The sequence below is a fragment of the Centruroides vittatus genome, unplaced genomic scaffold, assembly GCF_030686945.1.
Source record: "Centruroides vittatus isolate TY-2023 unplaced genomic scaffold, ASM3068694v2 contig_799, whole genome shotgun sequence".
NCBI lineage: Eukaryota > Metazoa > Arthropoda > Arachnida > Scorpiones > Buthidae > Centruroides > Centruroides vittatus.
The window spans coordinates 1,431,201-1,455,268 of record NW_027122516.1 but is presented as its reverse complement, the minus strand read 5'-3'; the positions used below and the strand labels follow the sequence as shown (position 1 = coordinate 1,455,268).

The 24,068-nt window shown below is 33.3% G+C and overlaps 1 protein-coding gene across 1 annotated transcript; it reads right to left on the bottom strand.

The window, feature by feature from the left end:
- Positions 1-16: 16 nt before the first annotated feature.
- On the bottom strand, positions 17-19,461 carry LOC136981909 (uncharacterized protein PF3D7_1120000-like). Its single transcript, XM_067278296.1, has 7 exons — positions 19,258-19,461; positions 16,890-16,962; positions 13,325-13,465; positions 12,949-13,042; positions 12,766-12,861; positions 7,670-7,794; positions 17-217 (listed from the first exon to the last, which is right to left on the bottom strand). Exons 1-7 carry the CDS (start codon positions 19,434-19,436, stop codon positions 17-19), a joined length of 909 nt encoding a protein of 302 aa, XP_067134397.1. The 5' UTR covers positions 19,437-19,461.
- Between the last annotated feature and the right edge of the window lie 4,607 nt (positions 19,462-24,068).

Here is a 24,068-nt window from a genome sequence, read left to right as displayed (position 1 = left end):
TTCAGTCTGAATACATTTATTTTTTCAAAAGTTTATGTTTAACAGTTTTATTTGTAATATTTGTTGGCATTTCTTGAAAAAAATTGCCATTTTCCTTATCAGAAATGCCATATATGTAATTTTTTGATGGATTATTATGTTTACTTTTTTTACTTGCTGATAACATCTCCAAATTAAATTTTTCATCTTTATGTTTTGTTGGAGTTTTACTCTTATCCTAAAAATTATATTAAAATATGAAAATTAAAAAATAAAAATTATATTAAAATACAATAGAGCATCGATTATCTGACCCCCGATTAACCGACCACGTTCTAGTCGGCAAATTCAAATGTCCCCTAGTAATGTGGTGCTACAATATTTGGTTATGTCTTGGCTACTTTAATATTTTTGTTAAATTTTTGCATGTTTTAGCTGGCAGCACTGGCTCGACCATGAAAGGGAGACTAGTATTTAAACCAGGCCTAATACACTATACTAATAATGTACTTTTTCATACTTTTTGGTTATCCAACTTTTCAGTTATCCGACCAACCCCAGTCCCCAATTAAGTCGGATAATCAATGCTCTACTGTATTATGTAAATCCATAATAATTATCAGAGTTTTAACGTATGTTTTTTTTGACAATTATTATTTTTTATTTTTGAAAAATAAATGATCAAAATGTTTTATTAATAAGCTTCTATTAAATCTATTAAAACATAACATTTTGATTGTCTTATTATTTTCTTAACACTTTTTACTTCAACAACTATTTAACAAAAGAAAAATTATCATTTTTAAAACACACAGATTATCTGAATATAAGGACTTCAGACTAATCTGTATTAGTCTGAAGTCCTAAAATGCAAATTATAAAATTGTGTAAAATTATTGTGGCAGTGTTAGCTAAGCCTCTTCTATGTGGCTTACAATATTGCATTCAATCTCAAAATATGATCGATGGAAATTGGTAAAGTTTTATCAAAATCAATTTATTGTGAAGAAGAATCCAAAAACATTATAAAAATTGGGGGTCCATGACTTCGTTTGAGATACAAGGTAGTAGTATGAGTGTGCACGACAAAGTAATATTGCACGAATCATGCAACTTTGTCAGGCAATGTCCCAAAGTTGCAAGTACTACTTCTATGTTGTTTATAGAATTCAGTTCATTCTCCAAATTTGATGAAACTTTGCCATTAATTGCAACAAGAAATGCAAAAATATAATGAGGGTCCATTTAAATATAAAGTAGGGATCCATGACTTTGTTTTCGATATACAGTGGAGTCAAAGTGACAATGTCCATGCTCCCTGACACAATTGAGTGCATCTAATAAACTTAAGGAAGAAAAATGAAAAAAAAACCAGCATTGCTTGCACCTAATAGAAAATAAGTGGCAAAAAACAAACAAAACACAAGAACAAAGCAATCAATGGCAATTTCTTCATTCTTAGATTGCCCCTCCATGTTGGCAATTGCAAGGATTCTCTCTCCATAGCCAGCCAGTATAAGGATTGCATCTCCCATGGCCTGCAGCTATGAGGATTACCTCTGCTGTGACAAGCATATACAGATGAAGGCAGGGGCAGATGGGGGTATGTGCCCAGGGCACCAAGATGATAGGGCAAAATTCCAAAATTTGTTGCAAATCCCAAAATTGTTACATGATAAACGAATAAATTCATAGAAAACTGCTACATGAGTATGAAAGATTGTATTATGAAATATAATTTGCATTATATTAATAAAAAGTGATTTTATACTTTAAAAATTTGTAACAGACTAATGAAAAACTTTTCCAAAAGGTGTCATATTTCAGTTTGCCCCTGGTGCCAAATTCTCTAGTCACATATGTAGGTATAAGGATAGCCTCTTTTGTGACAGCCAATGCAAAGTTCATCTGTCCATGTCTGTCAGGTACAAGAATTGGCTCTTCTGTATCTAACAAGAGATCACTTCTTTATGGCTTCCCTCAATTCTATTTCAATACAACAAAATTGCACAGTGTCCTACTTGTTTTGTTCTTTTTATTTATACAAAAACTTCTAGACACACTGTAAATTATCAGACTTACTTCTACTCAAACCGAACAGTGCTAATTTCGCTATATCTCTTTCTTCACTAACATTTCGAACCTCAGGTTCTTCTTCAGGTGAACAGACAATGGACAAATTATTCGTTGGCAAGAATCTTTTCAAAAAACGAATTCCGAAAGTTCTATGGGAACATGTGCCGTCCTCGTCATTCTGTGTGTGCGCAGTTGATAGAAGTATAGCTTTATGTTATCATGTATCATAGACCAGCATTTGCCAGGCTACTGATAATGATAATTCTTCTTTATTGTTAGTACATTTTTCTTCCCTTGCTACTTTATGTATACATATCGCTTCTATCCATCTTAAATGGTGCGGCTGCTGCGTCGTTTGTATTATTTTGGCCTCATTAAAAAATGGTTCTGTATCTGGATCCGTAGTGTACTGCGCAGTGCGGTTGTATATCTGTTATGCACGATGTCTGCTTTGTGCTCTTTAATCCTCACCTCCAATGATCTTTTTGTGGATCCTACATATATTAACTCTTTATCTCATCTATGATCTTTTGTAGGGATTGTGTACACTCCAGCTAATTTGCCCTGCTGTGGAGCATCATTACTCAGCATTTTAAAAATAGTGAGACATCTTCTATATATAACGGTGACTTGTTTTCTTTTGGCGATCTCTTTATACAGATTCTCTAAGTACGGATTGTATGTAACCATTATTCTGTCTTTATTCAAGCTATCTTCCTGCCTTTGTGCTTCTGTTTGTTCCGCTCTTTGGGGCTGAAGCATTTTCTTGGATAGCGCAGCTACCAGATTATAATATCCATGTCGTTCAGCAATAGTATTAATCGTGCTGATCTCAGTTGTAAGTGCCTGTGGTGTAGATGAGTGGGTGTATGCCCTTTTGACCAAGCTATTAAATGCAGCTATCTTATACCTCATTGGGTCACATGACTGTGCCGGGATATATAATTGATCTACTTGTGGTTTTCTATATACTTCTCTGCAGATGGTTGATCCCTTAATCGTGATGTTCACGTTGAGAAAATGGACTTGGGTGTAGCTCTCCTGTTCTAGACCTAGAGTTAAGCCATAGGAGTTATTATTAAATTGGGCTACGAATGCCAGCATATCTGGTTTACATTTCCAAAGTATGAGTATATCGTCCACGTATCTCTTGTACATAACGATGTTGTGGAGCTTGTCAGGAAAAACTTTTTGTTCAAGGAGTCTAACCACTATTTCACATAAATCTCCTGCTACAGGGCTCCCCATTGGTACACCTCTTCTTTGTTGATATACATCTCCTTTAAATTGGAATAACAAGTTATAGCATAATAAATGTGCCAACTCTAATACTTGCTGATGGTGGTTACTATCCTCTACTATTTTTAGTAACAAATCTCTTACTGCACAGAAGGTAGGTGGTAGGAGTACCGAAGGGTACATAGATTTAAAATCAAGCACTGTGAGGTACTCTGGTGGGGTATCAATCTGTTTGAGGATAGTTACGAGGTCTATGCTGTTGGATATATTAAACTTGTAATCTTCTAAATGTGGCGCTATTATTGCATGCATAACCTCTTCCAGTTTTCACGTTGGTGCACGAATATCTTATCCACTACAGGACGAATCTGTATGCCCTCTTTATGCGTTTTGGCGAAGCCAAATAGTCTGGGTGTGTCCGGAGAGTCCATAACAATGTTCTTAATTTCTAACCTCTTAGCTAACATGGTTTTAGAAAATCTCTTTACTCTAGCCTGTAACTTTTCTACGTTGTTATATTCAACTTTCTCACATTGTGTCAGATTGATGTAATCTACAAGCAATTTCTCATACATCTGCTGCTTCATAATTACCATGGATTTGGTTTTGTATGCCCTAACTAGAGTGATTTTATTTCTCTTCATCCATCCACATGTCTTTACTATATTTGTTCTTAACTGCTTTGCCTCTACTTCATTTCTCGCCTTTAATACTTTATGCACGGCTAACCATCTATAATACTCTTTAGTTCTATCTGGAAGGCCTTGGAAGGCCTTATGCTATAACTCGTTATTCCACTTTAAAGGAGATGTATATCAACAAAGAAGAGGTGTACCAATGGGGAGCCCTGTAGCAGGAGATTTATGTGAAATAGTGGTTAGACTCCTTGAACAAAAAGTTTTTCCTGACAAGCTCCACAACATCGTTATGTACAAGAGATACGTGGACGATATACTCATACTTTGGAAATGTAAACCAGATATGCTGGCATTCGTAGCCCAATTTAATAATAACTCCTATGGCTTAACTCTAGGTCTAGAACAGGAGAGCTACACCCAAGTCCATTTTCTCAACGTGAACATCACGATTAAGGGATCAACCATCTGCAGAGAAGTATATAGAAAACCACAAGTAGATCAATTATATATCCCGGCACAGTCATGTGACCCAATGAGGTATAAGATAGCTGCATTTAATAGCTTGGTCAAAAGGGCATACACCCACTCATCTACACCACAGGCACTTACAACTGAGATCAGCACGATTAATACTATTGCTGAACGACATGGATATTATAATCTGGTAGCTGCGCTATCCAAGAAAATGCTTCAGCCCCAAAGAGCGGAACAAACAGAAGCACAAAGGCAGGAAGATAGCTTGAATAAAGACAGAATAATGGTTACATACAATCCGTACTTAGAGAATCTGTATAAAGAGATCGCCAAAAGAAAACAAGTCACCGTTATATATAGAAGATGTCTCACTATTTTTAAAATGCTGAGTAATGATGCTCCACAGCAGGGCAAATTAGCTGGAGTGTACACAATCCCTACAAAAGATCATAGATGAGATAAAGAGTTAATATATGTAGGATCCACAAAAAGATCATTGGAGGTGAGGATTAAAGAGCACAAAGCAGACATCGTGCATAACAGATATACAACCGCACTGCGCAGTACACTACGGATCCAGATACAGAACCATTTTTTAATGAGGCCAAAATAATACAAACGACGCAGCAGCCGCACCATTTAAGATGGATAGAAGCGATATGTATACATAAAGTAGCAAGGGAAGAAAAATGTACTAACAATAAAGAAGAATTATCATTATCAGTAGCCTGGCAAATGCTGGTCTATGATACATGATAACATAAAGCTATACTTCCATCAACTGCGCACACACAGAATGACGAGGACGGCACGTGTTCCCATAGAACTTTCGGAATTCGTTTTTTGAAAAGATTCTTGCCAACGAATAATTTGTCCATTGTCTGTTCACCTGAAGAAGAACCTGAGGTTCGAAACGTTAGTGAAGAAAGAAATATAGCGAAATTAGCACTGTTTGGTTTGAGTAGAAGTAAGTCTTTTTATTTAAGAAATATATACATGCAATTAATCAAATAATTGATTTGATGAATTATGAATAACTCTTAAATTTAATAATAAATTATGCTTTATGTTAAAAATACAGAAATTATAGAGCTAATACAAGCATCAGAGCTCCGACCTTCGGGGATGAGCGCATTTATTAGACCAACACCAATTGGGCTTAGGCCCACAAATGGTGGTGACTCTGGATAACTTTCATATGCTTGTCTCAAAGATTAAGCCATGCATGTCTAAGTACATACTGAAATAAGGTGAAACCGCAAATGGCTCATTAAATCAGTTACAGTTCCTTAGACTGTACTTTCCTACAGAAATTAATAATTATAATTTCTAGATTTTCTAAATAGAAAACAATCTAGAAATTACAGTAAAACCTCTAATCTCAAATCCTCTCTTTCTTGAATCTCTCCTACAATGAAACTGGCTTGTCAGTCCCAGCAAACACCTTATGCAATATAATGTATTTTTCTACTCGTACTAAGTCAAACAAAATTTCACATATCTCAATGTCATCCTCCCTAAATTGAACTAGTTGAATTCAGTAGGTTTTGACGAACCTATTATTAAGTTTTATAAATTCCTAATTAAGTTGCTTTAATACAGATAATACAGATGATAATACAGAAGAAAACAAATGACTTTTCAGGTGATCAATGATGCTACATTTCCTGCAGCATCATTAAGCAGCTTAAAAGTTATGTTCCCTGCCCAGCAGTTTTTTTATGTCAGAATGAGCAGAGAAGAGACACTGCAGTAACGTTTTGTTCTTTTAATTTCTGTGGAGAAAACTGATTTTCTTATAATTAATATTTATATTTCGAGCAGAGTTCTTTACTTATGGCACCCATCTTGAATTTTGTCTTCATTGTTTATAAATTCACAAAGTCTTTTACATTAATAAAGATATGTTTGCAAACTCCTTTAAATTTTCATGTAGATATTTTTCTACACATAATTTATATAATGTATTATGCGATACTTAATTTTTGAATAAGTTAACTTCAGTATAGCATAGAGAGGTTTCAAATTCACGATTTAGTGGCCTTACTGTATTTTCCAAAAAAGTTCTTGGGTTGTTCGAAAAGTAATTTCGTTTTTTCCATAGAAAAATAAATGCAATATTCTTATAATAAATAAATATTTTAATCGAATTATATATTGACCATTTTGGTCAAATATCTGTTGTCATTGTTTCTGGTAGTAGCATGATTTCATATTCATAAAAATTTTGATCGTTGTTTACAAAAAACTGATCCAAGTGATTTTTGACATTGTCATTTCAAGTAAATGTCTTACAGTTAAAAAAAATTTGTATAGACTGGAATAAGTAATAATCTGAGTGTGCCCAATCTGGCAAATATGGTTGGTGTGATAACACATCCCATCTAAGCTATAACAGTTTCTGACGAGTTACCAAACTTGTGTGAAATTTGGCATTATCATGGTAAAACACTACATTTTGTTTGTTGATCAATTCTGGCCTTTTCTGTTTGATATTACGTAATTTGTTTACTCAATGGCAGTACACTTTCGAATCAATTGTTAAATTGTCTGGTAAAAGCTCAAAAAAAAATTTCTTTAAAATCCAACCATAGAGAGCATCTCTCTTTAATAACATGTGGAACCTATATATCGAGCTTTGAAACAAAACCAATTCGTTTTAAGTAGTAATAAACGGTTCAATTTAATAGATTTAATCTCTTCGTGATTTCACGTGTTGTTATACGGCAGATTGCTTCAATCGGTACCTTTATTTTGTTTTCATTGGCTTCAAATGGCCATCCAGAATGTGGTGTATCTTCGATATTAAAATTGCCAGAATGCAATTTTGTAAACCAGTTTTGGCACTGTCTTTCTCTCAACACATCTTCTCCAAACATGTACCACAAGTTTTTTCTTGTTTGAACAGCATTTTGATTTTTTAGTTATAAAAAAGCAAAATATGCCAAAAATGATGCTTTCGATTTTCCAAATTTGATGGGTCGCCGAAAAAAAAAATTGTACAGAATCAAACAAAATTTTTTACAAATAAGCCTTAAAATGTCAGCTGTCAAAGTATATAATGAAAATGTGATTTAAAATAAAATTGGCTGGTAAAAATACATCTAATTCCTCTAGTAATAAAAAAAACAAAATTACTTTCCGAACAACCCAATATATTATAATTTCTAACATGAATTTATGTTTGTAGAATTTTATTCATTTATTTTCTTTATTAAAATAAACAGAATTATTATAAAATTGAACTTTATTCATAAACTTACTTGAAAATGTTCTGTGTTTGTACTTTTATCAATATTTGCTTTAGGAATTGATATATTTTTTTTCTGACTATTTAATGGAATGTCTTTTGCTGGTAAATATTCCCTTCTTAGTCTACTTGGTTGAGCTATAACAAATTTAAAATGTATTATTCTATTAATTTGTATATTTATTAGCTATTAATTATTATTATAAAAGTTATGTATGATTTTTCTACTATTTTAAAAACTTTTAAGATTATTTATATATTTAAGATTACGATCATTTATCTTAAGTTTCAATGCTGAATAAAAATTTAACTAATATTCATACATAATATCACTAGCAGATAAGTCTGGCATTGCCTGGGCAAAAAGTAAGTACAAACATTAAGATTATTAGATTATTTTGTACTTCTGACCCTTCTATTATATTATATTATAGTACTTTATTTATATAACTACAAATGTTATCTTCATGAGGGTTTATCACACTAAGTGACCAATCTAACTCATTTTAAAAATTTTTTAAACTGTGTACAGTAGAGGAAGAAAATTTTTAAAATGTGTTAGATTGGTCACTCAGTGAGATAAACCCTTACATAAGATAACCTTTGTAGTTATTTAAATCAAATACTATAATATAAGAAACATTAAAATGAAAACTATGTAAAGAGTTATTTTAGCCTTCCATTGTCATGTTTATCGCGATACTCAGACGATACGAAATGCCACAATTTCATTGGTCAGACACCAATTGAAAATATGACATCTTAAAAAACTTAAGATATTGTATTTTTTTCTAATGTTAGCATTAACAAACTTTCATTCACAGCTGAATATCAAATGGTGACCTGCTAACAAATCAAATTTCACAAAAAACAGACCAAATATTTAAACTCAACACCCTCAAAAACCACTTAAATCATATTATGTGCAGGCTGGTAACCTCGTATTATGTAATTTTCTTATTCAAATGCCACTATATCGGTGGGTTTGGTAGGAAAAAGAAAGAGACTGTTTCAGATGAAGGTTGAAGTTAATTCAACCAAAAGTAGTAGTTGTCCTCCTCCTCTCCTGGGAAAGAGGATGGTCAATGACTACTACTTAATAGTGGTCTACTATTAATATTTGAAAAGTGATCCGTGTTAGATAGGTTGTGATGGCTCTGCATGTGATTGAAGTTGCTAACCTTAAAGTCCAAAAAAGACTTGATATAAGACTTGTTTAAATAAAAAATTCTTGTAAAATGTGAGACTAATTGCTTTTATGTGATCCTGTAAAAAAAAACTGGTGATACCAGGTTAAAAAAGTAACGCTCAGCAAAAACATCTAAGTAAAGGAAACTTTTGAAAGTTGTGGCATGAGCATACTAGAAGCAGATTTGACAGTAAGATTCAACATGTGAATCAAGTGCACATTACACAGACTAAAACTGCAGAAAGTTTTGAATGAAACAATGTGGCCATGATAATAAAGAGGAAAATTAAACACCGGCACAGAAAAAAACCACAAGCTCTACTTTGTGCCTTAAAATCTGCATGTAGATTAATTTGGCTAAACGTTAGAACATCTTAAGCATTATCAGTGAAAGACATTTGGGGCAATGGATTTATGTCCTCGTAATTATAGAAAAATTATTAGAATTGGTTTGGTTTGTTTGGTTACGGCAATGAAACATGTAAGCGATCTGCCAAGGAGGATGCATCCCGAGAAGACTTTTATGTAAAGCTGGCCCCTATCTAGGTGTTACAAACTTGAAGAAAACCCAGAAAACTCTACGTGGTCAGTCCATTGGTGACAGGCAAACCCACAAAAACTACTGAATATCGGTAGATGTTCACTGATGTTCAGTAGTTTTATCCACTCAGTTACTGTTGTCCATCTGTCTCTGTCCTTCCTTAATCTTGAGAAAAAAGTCAGATAGATGAAAGTCAAGACCAGACGTAGAAATTGTAAGAGGACCAGATTAACTATATACAAAGTTCTGATTTGTACAGCAAGTCACATTATTTCAATTCAAAAATTTTTCCCTGAACAGTTAGATACATAATCAGCACAACTCTATTGCTAATAGAAAAAGTATGATGTACAGAGTAAAACATTACTACACTCTCCACAGACAAGTGCTATGTGCTACCTGTCGCAGTAATGGTGTAATAATGTGTCTATTTTGTGCTACATCATTATTGCAGTAATTCAGTAAATATAATATATATTTTTTAAATTATATCCTTTTTTTGTAAGAATTATATTTAGTTAATTATTTTGTTAAATTTTTTCCAATAGATGGCACTACATGTAAAGTCAGCAATCAAATATAGAGAATTTAATTAATATATAGAGATCCAATTGATAATTTGGGGTGGGATGTATGACATTATCTAAGTCAGAAGTATTTGAACATAACTGCCAAGTTTCGTAGCAATTGATCAAACAGCCTAAGCATACATAGCAAACAAACAAACATCTTCATTTATATATATATAGATTTCCTATCATATATCTCACATAAAACAATGGAGTACCACTTTTAAATTGTAATATGTATATATCATATTTCCTTGATTTTAAGATCATATTTTTACCCACTTTTACTTGTCTGAAACAGACATCTTGGGGGAGACTTCCACAGGGACTTAAAAAAATGATCTCCTGCCCCAAATTGTCACAAAAATGCACAACAAAAAATTTTAAAAGATTAAATGTAAGGGCAATGACATGACTTCAAGAAAGAATACTGGAATTAAATGAATATTAGTCACTTATGTATGTAAAATAGGGTCAAGTAGGGTAATCATACAACGTCACCAATAGTACTAGAAGGAGGTGAAGCTTGAGATCAAACAAGGTGATGCTAAGGATTGAGCGAGGTTAAAGCAAGGCTTTCGAGTTCCATCGACGATGTAGAAGTTTCTTGGTGACAGTTAGGCAAATTAAATTTGTAAGATTTCTTTGTGAATTTTTGATAGATTTCCATTTCATATTTTTGCTTGTCAGTTTTGTGGAGATAATTATAAGATAGTTATAATTTAATTTATTAGTCCCATGTGTTGAAAAAAGTTTCTTTTATTTCAGGTTTTGATTCATTAACAATTTTTCATTACTTACTACCAATGTAAAGTCCAGGCCTGGCACTAACCAAACCCTCATTTATGTAACGCACCATTAGGAAATTATCTGGGCTTTCGATAGAAATAGATAAGGTGTTACATGCTGATAATGAGCAATTAACTTTTTGTCACTTCAAATGTCTTCAAGACATTATGATGTAGCTTTAATAATGGAAATAATGAAACAACTGAATTAGAATATTAAACAACGTAATCAGTTTGTAATTTTTAAATTAAAAGCAAATTGTTTCCATTAAAATCCAAACAAGTTAAGTTATTTTTAAAAATTTGTCAAGTTTTATGCATATCCTGCTCCTGGATTCAATATGGCAAGATCAGCTTGTTATAGCTAGTAACTTTAATCATTGTTTTACTCTAACCAATATAGAAAAATGAGCATTACTTTTTCTTTCAAGTATATGTTTAAAACAAAATAAATAAACAAGAAGAAACAGTGATACTGGAAAAAAATTTGACTTTTGTCATTTGATAGTATGACTGTTGATTGTTTTGTAAAATCTGCTTAATACAAACCTTGTTAATACAAAGTGCCAATTTTTATGTCCCTTCAACTTTGTATTAATAAGGTTTGACTATAATTAAGTGATATAATTTTCTTTTAGTAAAAATTATAATTTTTTTTGTATTAAAGAAAATATCAATCAACATCATATAAAATTCATTCAATATTTAACATAATTTATAACATATTTAATATACTTAACTATGTTATAAAGTTTTTCTTTTTTTTCAAGTATTCCATAAAAATTTTAAAGTTTTTTTGCTTTCTTAAGTACATTAAATCCTCATTTAATATTTTATTGTAACATTGATAAGAAAAAAATACAAGTACATTTGTTGTAATAATTTACAATTATTGCTGTTGAATTACCTTTATAAACAGTAAAACTGATTCTGAGATTGGAATTAAATACTGGACTTGCACACGATCCAATAATATTATTATAAATCAAACTTTTTCTTGAAATCTGATTAATATAACTTTCATTCATTATAATAACTTTTTCAAATAATGTGAACCTATATCCATATTAACAACACATAAGACATCATTTTGTGTCAATGTAAATTGTAAACAAACTTTCTCTGTTTGCATTTGTCATTTTAATAAATTTATACAGTGCACTTATAGTTTGTTGGAATTAACAACTGTTTATTTTTGAACTAAACAGTGATAGGAGATGGTCCTTACAACTTTTGCTTTGTAAACATTTATTCTTTATCCCTCACCAATTGAGGATTAAGCCCTTTTCTCCGTATCATCCACCATCACTACAACCATTGTCACTCATTACTTCATCATATATGATTATCTTACTAATTATTTTCATTAATCTTTCTTATATACAGGGTGGGCCAACGAAAACGAAACAGCAGAGTGTTCGTGTTCGTCCAAGCAAATTGCTCGGACAGGTCGATTTTATTCTCGAGGGGACATCTTTTGCAATAGTTTTTGCGATTCTGAATACAACAGACAACAAAAAATTTTAAAAACTCATTTATTTTGTATTAACTAAACAAACATTTATTTCGAAAAGGAATGTTTGTTTAGTTAATATTCAAATTTGCAAAAACTTTATTGCATAAGATGTCCCCTCGAGAATAAAATCGACCTGTCCGAGCGATTTGCTTGGACGAACACGAACACTCTGCCATTTCGTTTTCGTTGGCCCACCCTGTATATATGTATAGCTCAAATTTATTTCAATGTTTAATATTAGAAGTTTGATGTGACCAGAAATATGCCATAGAAACTCAACTCTTGTTTATATCAATTAGCCTAAAGTAAAACTGGTTCCATCATATGTCATTTCACTAAAATTCACAGTTTCCACATTACTATTAATGACATTAAATGAAGACTTAATGTATGTACTGTATTATGTAGTCTTATTACTTAACATCTAAATAGTTAAATAACAAAATTACTAAAAATCAAACACTAAGTTTATAGTAAAATTTAAAAATTTAATTAAATATACGAACCTAATGGATAAAAATATGCATTTTGAAAACAGGAACAAGAATTAATAGGTAGAAGATATGATTTAGCTGGATAATTAATGGAATTTATTATATTACCTAAAGAAACATATCAAATATTAATGAAATCAAATTAAAATAATTGTATATTTTCTGATATATAATTGATATCATTTTTTAACCTACGTTTTATAGGAGAATTTGATTTTTTTGGTGTTGTTGATTTTTTAGAACATGATGGCCCATATTCTTCATAAGTATGAATTTGATTTTTGGCAGTCTAAAATAAATTCATTTTAACTTTAAATATATACATGATTTTATATATTTATAATAAATGTATAACATATATATCCTATTTCTTAATTATTTTAAAATTAAATAAAAATCTTTCTAATATCATTAATCTATTAGAATGGTTCTAAATTCAATTTACATAATTTTTTAATATCACCTGTATGAAAAACAATTAAATTGTTTATTTTCTGTATAAGAAGTATATTATTTTTTTAAAATTATAATATTGCATTAATATTTTATACGTATTACAAACAAAATATACCTTTAAAACACTTGTTTGCTTGGTTTTAATTGCCTTTAAGTCATTTTTAGCAGGCTGGACTATTTTTGCATTTGAAGTCTGTTGATCTTTTGGTTTAACCAGTTTCTCTGTTTCTTCAAGAAGAAATTCAGATACTTCATTCTACACCAATAATAAATCAAATACTAAACTTATTTTAATCTTCTAAAATAACTGCTTAATGAAAATTTCTCATTATAATTACTGTAATTATAGAAAATTTTAATACTTCCTTAATTTAACAAACCAAAAATCTTTGTCATTATCCAAAATATATTTTATGTATTGCTATGTATTATTTTGTGTACAGTGATACCTCGGTTTTTGTCGATAATCCATTCGTTAACAATCGGCGAAATCTGAAACCGATGAAAACAGAGGTAATTATTTCCACATGAATCAATGTAAGTCCAATTAATTCGTTCTAGACTCTCCAAAATACATACCAAAAACACATTTTATAGAGAATTAATATAGCTTTAAATACGAAAAGGAATAAGAAATTAATATAAAAGAATAATCTAAAGAAAAGCAATGAAATTGTTTGGCTAGACGCACGGGGTAATGTCTTGTAGAAGCTAGTTGAACATGAGCTTCTAGCCTATGTTGCCCCGTGGTAAAGTGTGACATAATTGTCATGTAATAGTAGTTGTATGTGTTTATGATGGTTGTATTGAGGGGAATAATGCCTTCCAGGAGGTCCATTTAACAATAACTGGCCCCTATTCAGGCGTTACAGACATCGAGAAAACCCGGAAAACTTCACATGGCCAGCTCGTCCTGGCAAAGTGCAAACCCATGACCAAACTTCCAGTGTTCAGGGAACAGAACCGTTGGTAGAGGATTTGATCCCGGTACCCTGACCACTTTTTAGTCCCAATATTTTCGGGATTAAGTTTTCCCAGTTCCGAGATTTTCGGGATTGACATCATTTTAAAAAAGTTGCAAAATAGACTGCATGAAGCGAAACGTTCAGTGCCAGTGCTCTTAACAGAATTGCTTGCCTATCATTTTAATATAAAACTTCTTGTATTTTGAACTAAAATGATAGGCATGCAGTTCTCACTGGGTTGCCTGATAATATACTTCATTTTTGTATTTTTGAATTTTTGCGGGCGCCAATCGATTTTCTGGTGCAGTCGAGAGCACTTTTGGTTGGCTGTAGAGTTCTAACATGACCCTTCAAAAATTCTAATAAATCATTCAATGGAGGAATATCATCACCCTTAAGTGAATGCTCCCACCAGCCTCTGGTTGTTGCATCCAATTTAAATTGAATAATGAACATTAATGTGCTCAAGAACTCATCTATATTAAAATTTAGAGCTTCTAAGGATTGAATACACTCTGTAGTCGATTAAACAAAATTGTAACATGTGTCAGGTGTGTTTATGTTATCTAGCATTGATGTATGTACTGTACAGTCCACAGGTCTGTCACACATGTGTATATATGTGTGACAGAGCATATATCAGCATATATATATGTGCAACAAATTGAGAAGCAGACTTATTGATGAGACACTGGATGCGTTGTTATTTCTCAGATCATATTTTCGCAATTCAAATTACAATGTTCCTATTAGATTAGTTTTCTTTATATTTAAGAAAAATGTGACTGATTAATATTATTTTTAAATACTTTTTGCTAAGAAACTTACTTTACTACCTACTTACTAGGTTGTTGCATAAAAGTCGTCTATTTAGTTGATGTTAAGAAAGATTTTTGTTAATTTTCAACGTTTATTTGCATAGTTTGTTACATAAAGGTTTTTCAATTTATGTAAGTTTAAAGAGATCTCACTGATGCTTGAAAAAGAATAACTTTAACATGAAGACTGAGTGATTTTAACTCTGGTTAGTCTGACTCTAAGTCTGATTAGTTAGAGTGATTAAATTAGTTACGTGTATACCGTAAAATACGTTGATTTTTGTCTAAATTTTAATTACGTTGGTTTTTGTCTAAACTTTAATTACATTGATTTTTGTCTAAATTTTGATTTGTTGACTAAAGAGCTGATTTCTGTAAGATTTTCTTATTTTTTTATTAAACCTCAATACCGAAATAATCCCGGGATTGACTAAGTATGATCCCAAAATCCCGGGATTAGAAATAAAAGCCAGGATTGAATTCCCTAACCGTTGGCCAATGGTGGGCAGTCGCGGGGTAATTCTCACACAAGAAGAAGTAACGGCACACTGAGCCGGAAAACGTGGGTCGTCCTTTGTTTTCACAAAATTAGCAGCGAGGTCACTTGGGCATGCCAACAAAACCAAGGCAAGTGACGAAAACCGAGACAAATTTTTCATGAAAAAAATTGACGAAAACAGAGGTATTACTGTATATAGAAAGAATGTTTAAATCAAGCTAGCCCTCATACTACATTGCTTTATCCCACTAAATCAAATCAACCTAGATTTTTCCAAAGCAAAAAAAAATTAAAATATAATAAAACCTGATACAACTCACTTTTGAAGCACTATATATTCATTTTTTCAGAAGAGTTATGCTGAAGTTCAGAATATACATGTAACATAATAATTTGTCCATTCTCTTTAACCAAATTTAGAAAGTTGTTTCATCTTTTGTGAAGAACTTATCACTAAAGAAAATTATTTAATTGTTCTTATTGATTTCAAATATTATTCATTTCTAATGATTATTATACTGAAATCATTAGGAACAAAGTATAAAGATCACCAACAAGCTTCACACTGTGTGAATAATAAGGAACAGTTTTCATTGTGGAGATTTCACTAGTGATCTTTACAATGTCTACGATAGGATTACCGTATTTACTCACACATAAGACGAGATTTTTATCCATTTTTCACTGCTTCTAAAACCTAGGTCATCCTATACGCATGAGCGAAGGATTCTTTTCATTTTTGTATAATTTTTGTAAACTGTGTATTCACATATTTTACTGGATTTTCACCTTTTTGGTGTTTAAAAGCAAAAGTATTTTATCTGGGTTGTTTGAATTGTTCTTGTGTATTGTCAGGACTAAAGATGAATAGCAATAGGAAATGCAAAGCTTTTGAATTGAATTCCAAAATTACACGGGAGCCCGATATAAGTTTTAATCCATTCCCACGCGAAAACAGATGATTATTCAGAAATCAGAATTCGAAGAAACTCAAAAGTGTAATCGACGAAGAGTGAATTCGAGTGTTAAGAATTGGCGATAAAGGTTCCCGATTGTACAGCTTTACACGAACAAATTATGTTGTCGATTTTACAGATTTTTGCAGGACAATGTGTGCATTTATGTGCATTTGATATTTTACTTGTGATTAAATGAAATAAAATTAGAATTGTATTAATAAATCTAATTTTCTTTATTTTGATCTTTAAAGTCACACCTCGTCCTATACGCAAGATTGTCTTATATTCGAGTAAATACGGTAATTTATTTTGAGTATTGTTATAAATATATTTGAGAAAATTGCTTAAGTTTAATAAATTGTAACAAATGATTACTATGAATTTATTACATTTATTATTTTTAAAACGAATGAAAAATTTAAATCATTCTTACACATACCTTTATATCATATTCCATTTTTTCAATTTTTCCTCTCAATTTCTGTTTAAGTTCAAGTAATTCAAATTTAGACCTACAAATTTAAAAAATTATTCTTTGTCACTGTTTAAATGATTAACTTATCATTCAATATAAGCTTACAGTCTGTTATTATCTATTAATTAGTAATAAATAACTATAAGCCCGCTGACCTTATTGTTATGATTTCATCACACATTCCAAGTTTTATTCATTAATGCACGATGCTCTGGAATGCATTTTGGCTTATTTAATAGCTTCTTTGGCCAGGTTGCATATACATATTTCGACAATATGGTATTATAATTAAAATATATAGAAAAGAATCTAATAAAAGAAAATACAAAATACAAATAAACTGACATTTATATCACTTTATAACTAACTACATACATCATTATAACAATAATTATAAGAAATATTAGTATTAAATTAGCAAACACTGTACCCATACTTCAAGTTAATTCTATATCTCATATGCACTGTTGTGTGATATTCAGTTCTTGAAGGTGTTTTCATTTTGGTATATTCTTTATCTTCTTTTTAAGTCTAATGCACCACGAAATTGAAACCATCATATTTTACATCAAATGGAAAGATGTGCGACAAGTCCGAAATCATAACAATAAGGTCAGTAGGCTAATAGTCATTAATAATTAATGATTAACTTGTGTTAAAAATAATAAGGGCAGGGCCAGCAAGATGGGAGCTGGGGATTTTTCTGTCCAGATAATACTTAAAGAACTGGTAGTGGTTCTTACCCTTATAAATTAACGTTATTTTTACTAACAAAAATAATATCTTTAAGTATACTTTTTATTAGTAAAAAGGGTTAATGTTACCTATGGTAGCAAACGTGGTGGCTCGTCTCTGAAACGGTGGGGACGCACGTTCTAACCTAACCTAACCTATTCTAATAAATTACCATAATTATTGCCAACTAAATTATTAGAATAGGTTAGGTTAGTTAGAACGTGCGTCCCCACTGTTTCAGAGACGAGCCGCCATGTTCGCTACCATAGGTAACATTAACCGTAAAAAGACATTCTATGTATTTCATTTGTTCAAAGACAAATTTCAGCAAAGCCTGAAATGTAGTACATGTTTTTTCTGCTTTCTGAAGCAACTTCACCAATTGTAGGCATCATAAAAGTATACAGGTTTGAATGGCTAGATGGTTGAGGAGGCTATAGTATCTACATGCTTCTATGGGGAATTGGATTTAGATCTGAACTAGATCCTCAGAAATTTTTCTTAGTAGTCTACACTTGATATATCAGGTCCAATCATCCTCACTCTTTCCACTTATGATTTATGCTCAAATGTTTTTGTAAACACTGCCACAACACCAGCAGATTGACCAGAATTACAGAAAAAGAAGAAAAATGTACACAACAGTGATAGCGCAAACAGGACATAATATTCGTGAATGATCAACAGTTCCGAGAATATTTAGGCAAAATGGTTGTTGAAGAAGCACATCATAACAAGTTACTAAATATCAAAATATAAAAATAAAAATGTAAATTAAACCATCCAGGTATGACTGGAGACTTCTATAAATTGAAATTTTGATCTTCCCTTTCACTCATCCCTTCAGTTAACCATGCCAGAAAACAATGTCGAAAGGGGATTGAAACCTCTTTCGAGTTTTGGTGGAAAATATTTCCAACATAATATCTACTGCAATTTTGTGCAATCATAACTCACAAGATGACTTATTTGATGACGCACGGCCGTGAACTAACTTAATCTAACAAATACATATAAATATATATGTAGATCACAATCGAATCACATTGCTCCTAACACCAACTTAAGGGTTTTCCCTCTAAATTTAGGGAGAAAACAAAGTCTGTCCATCGTGGTTAGTGGAGTTTCGGCAACGATTAGGACCCTAAAAGTTACGACTCACGATTGTTCTCACAACGAAATACGGAGCAGATCACTTCATCACACGATGCTTTTCCTTGACTATGCCTACAATGCCTGCATCCTAAAATGAAAAGTTATGCTTTTCTGGATTGTTTTGACATTCCAGAAGGCTATATGTTTTTGAAGTGTTGTACCCAAAGCAAAGCTATCTAAGGAGAATTTGTTTCAGTTTCTAGGGTGAACTCTGTTAAGTTTTAGGGGTTTTCACGATAGAAGGTTGGCAACTTCTGGATCATACACTAGAAGGACACCAGTTTGTTGGATATTTACTCCCAAAACTGGAGGGCGGAGGCTCAGCTCCGGGTAACGTTGTTTTCTACACGTGGCACGGGCGTGGGAATCACGGGAATGAGCTAAAGAAGGATCAAATCTCCACTCGTACCAATTTCCATTATAAATATAATAAATTCCATACTCGTCCTTGCTCATGGAATCAATTAACTGATACAATTCAGCCGTTCTCTGAGCTCTCACTGCCATTTCAGAATCGAAATCATGAATTCTTTGTTTATCTTGAACTTCTTTTAAAAGTGATTTTATTTCATCTATTAAACGAAAATCTACATTTTTCCATTGAAAGTGCTCTGTTGTCATTTTCAAAATAAATACGCCACACTAAAAGTGTGACGTAAAGTGTGACGTATAAAAAGTAAGATGTATTTAGAAATGTAAATAATTCGCCCAATAAACGAATCGTTTCTCTTCTAATTTCATAACTTCTCTTCTAATTAAATCATATTAATTATATTAATATGTTTTAATTAATTCTTAAAAGTAAATAAATTTTTTCCGCCTTAGCGCTTTTTTACATTTTAAAAAATTTTTTAACTCTTTTCATCCTTTTTTTTTTTTTTTTTTTTTAACTCTTTCCGCCCTGTGGGCACTAAGAGGGCCTCTTTTAGTAGGCCCATTATGGGTTCGGCCAGGCCCACAATGGGGCAACCGGGTGGTGAGGGACGGGGCCCGACATATCCGAACGGACCACCCCCCGAAAAATTCCTGGGGATTATTCGACCGTTCGGATTCGATCCCGGGTCCCCCAGAGCGGTAGGCTGCCACCTTTACCGCTCGGCCATCCGGCCAACTCTTTTCATCCTATGGACTCTAAGGCCTGTTTTTAGTAATTCCATTATGGGTTCGGCCAAGCCCACAATGAAGAGGATGGGTGGTGAAAGACGGGGTTTGAAATATCCAATCGGACCACTCCCGAAAAAATCCCTGAAGTGTTTTGGTCGAGTCAGGATTCAATTCCGGGTCCCCAGAGCAGAAGGCTATTACCTTAACCGCTCGGCCATTCGGCCCTTTTGATCACTAAGAGGTATTGGAGAATACAAGAGGCTTAAGCCTCCCCCTCGACATAGAAAAAAATTAAAATTTATTTTTTTGAACTTCAAAACGTTAATAAAGAAACATTCTACGTATTTTATTTGTTCAAACAACAAAGGGCTAAAGAGGCCTGCTAACGGGCAAAAGAGCCCGCTGTACCTCCCCCGAAACTCATCAAGCTTTCGACTGTCCTACATACTATAGAGCAGTGTTAGGGTGCGTCCTACGTGGCAGCGTCCAGCGACCGCGGGCGTGAACGCGCTTCCAAGCGGAGCGGACAAACCGGTTAAAGCAAATGTGCGCGTCCGGAGTAGCCGCGTTTAGCGTGTAGCGACCACCAGATGACGCTTCTACACGCGCGTCCAGGAAGCAGCTACCAAGCAAGTTTGATCGCCGCTTCCACTGCTCGCGCTTCCAAAGAAGAAAATATCTGATTTTGTAGATGAATGGAAACAGAATGACAACTAAATTGTGTATATATGTTGTATGTACTTTAATTAATAATCTTTTACGTAATTTAATAATTTCCGATTTGGTAAATGTAACGTTTTAAAAATAAAACTTTTTTTAAACTTATTATTCTGTAAAGATTCTTTATATTTGTTGTGTGTTTAGTTAGTGATAACAATTACCTATCAAATTTACCGTTTTAATGCTCGTCATACTTTCCGTAGCAAGCATTCGACGAAGTCGTCTCGCCGCCATTTTGTAAATAACACGCGTCCACTCTGGACAGAAGTCGCTCGCGAGTTGGACGCGCGTACAAAGATTCTTTCCGCCCGCGGTCGCTGGACGCTGCCACACTCAACATTTTTTTTTCTCGGGCCACATACACATGATAGCTATTACACGCGGGCCGCAACATAACGATTATAATAAAAAATTATATAATTCTCACTCACCTCTTTTTTTTTTTTTTTTACTCTTTCCGCCCTGTGGGCACTAAGAGGGCCTTTTTTTGCAAGCCATTATGGGTTCGGCCAGGCCCACAATGGGGCGACCGGGTGGTGAGGGACGGGGCCCGACATATCCGGACGGACCACCCCCGAAAAAATTCTTGGGGATTTTTCGACCCGTCGGGATTCGAACCCGGGTCCCCCAGAGCGGTAGGCTGCCACCTTGACCGCTCGGCCATCCGGCCTTTCTCACTCACCCTAGAAATTTAGTGTGATTGTTGATATTGCGAACATTTTTTCACAATTTTATTTAAATTAGGCTTGTAACTGCTGCATGCTACTCGTAAAACGGCATCCAGGTGTCAATCAGTAAGCCGGTTTCTATATACGTTCTTTGCATATTTCATTTTTGAGTATGACGTTTCACGCAGATACGTTGATGCGAACGACGTAAAATTTGAGCACATTTTTTTACAGAAAGGATAAAAGAGACTTAGCAGTGTGGGCGAAGTAACCGAATCTATTTTTTGCCGCAAAAATTTCAAAATTTATATTTTGACAACATTATTTACGGGTCACGTCCGGGCCACTCACAAAAGCTCAGCGGGCTGCAGGTTGAGTATCGTGGCTTTAGAGTATACAAACACAAATACAGTCATACCTCGGTACTCGAACGTTTCGGAGCCCGAACAAATCGGTACTCGACCAAAAATTTCGAAAAAAAAATGCCCCTGTTCCCGAACAAAATTTTGGTACTCGAACGGGAAAGCCCGCCAAGTCGACGCCGACGCCGACGCCACGGCGGCGGCGTCAGTTACGAGACAGTCCAGTTAGGCCTAAATTTATTTAAATTATTTAATTAAAATTCCAATTATTAAATTTAGCAAGAGATGGCGCTTAACGCCTAACTCTAGTACCAAATTATCTTAAATTATTAATATTACTATAGCCATTTGCTAGCCCGATAATACGGCAGTTGTTGGTCTTTACGAGACAGTCATTGTTTGGCATGCACATTAACTTACGCTGTGCTATATTTTTTGAATTAGCATCCTTTTCTTTTGATTTATTAGCCCTTAAACATGGGTCCCAAGAAGAATAAAAGTGAAAGTGGTCAAGTGAAAAGGAAAACAGTGAGAACAACAATCGAACTGAAAAAAGAAATCATTGCTAAACACGAAAATGGAGTGCGTGTTTCGGATCTTGCTGTCAAATATTCTATGGCTAAGTCGACGATATCGACTATTTTAAAGAATAAAGAAACAATAAAAAACATACTAGCGAATCAACTGGGGATTGGAACGCATTAATCTATTTTACATTATTTGTAATGGGAAAAAATGATTTGGAGTTCGAACATATTGGTACTCGAACCTCTTTCTGGAACGGATTATGTTCGAATACCAAGGTACCACTGTACTGACTTGTTAATTTATATTGCTCCAAATTTAAGTCGCTTTTCCGAATCTTTGTGCTTTATTAACTTTTAGTATAAGGTGACCAGACGTCCCGGATTGTGCGGGACTGTCCCGGATTTAGGTTGTTAGTCCCGCATTGAACACCGTCCCGGAAAGTGTCTCGCATTTGGTCATGTAACATTTTCAACATGTTCGCAAGTTGTCAAGAGCACAAAGTTGTCGTTTTCTTTTACTACTAGTAGCCCGGAACGCCCCGTAGTTCTCTAGCAGCAACAGTGTCATTCCGTGGTATAAATAATAAATACATATCAATAATTCAATAATAAATTCCTATTGCAATAATAATATACTAAATTTATTATTAATTTAAATAATATCTAGGGACGCCCCTAGTGGCCGTTCTAGGCATACCATGACAGATATACAAACAGCGCCATCAAGTTGTGAAAAAAAACAATTTTTTTTCTATAAAGAATTATTTTTAAGTTTGTTTATGTATTTATATATTTTTCTACTAAATTATTTATTAATGAATTAGTTATTATTATTATATATATGTATGTCTGAGGTCCACCCCATTTTAACTCCCACAACACAGAAAGCGACCCGCAAATCAACCTAACATATCTGATCACTTTATTTTAGTATAAAAAAAAGGGCTGGGTTTCCTGGGCCCTTCCTGATTATGGCAGTTCTTATTACATTTTAAAATACTTCCGATGTTAAAAAAAATGTGTAAATATCGTCATCTTATTTTTTTTTTAAACTCTTTCCGCCCTGTGGGCACTAAGAGGGCCTCTTAGTAGAAGCCCATTATGGGTTCGGCCAGGCCCACAATGGGGCGACCGGGTGGTGAGGGACGGGCCCGACATATCGACACACCCCCCGAAAAATTCCTAGGGATTATTCGACCCGTTCGGATTCGATCCCGGGTCCCCCAGAGCGGTAGCGCACCTACCGCTCGCCATCGGCTCGCTGCTAACCTTGACCGCTCGGCCATCCGGCCTCCTAATCACAAATACTCTTTAAAAACAAATTTGATCCAAAGGCACCAACGTGTAGTGCATTTTTCCGGGAATAAAGATTGACATGGAGAAGAAACAGCTGACTACCCATCGATTTTGATAAGCCTGCATATGGTAAAACCACATTGAAAACAAGTAAATACTGAGTGAATTGTGCACAATACATCCGATTCTATTTACTTATTTTGTGGATCTCTATTTCCTGTACAACTTTACAATATTTTCAACTTCTTAGAGAAGTTGAAAATATTGTATTGTTAAATTGTTCAACTTAAAGCCCTTTATGCAGGAGAAAATGTACTTAATCTCCTATAAAGTAACACGCTTCATAGTAAAAAATTGCTTGAAAGGTCAAGTAAATCTCTTAAGTTTTGTATTTTAGCATACAATTTATTTAACCTCGCGAGTTTTATAGTAAAAAATAGAAAGGATACTTGAGTATAATCATATTTTACTATTTTATATTGAAAATAATAATGTTTATTTATAATATTTAAATATTTTTACCATAATTTCTATTGGTAAATTTTGAAAGAATAAATGAAATGTGTATTAATTTTG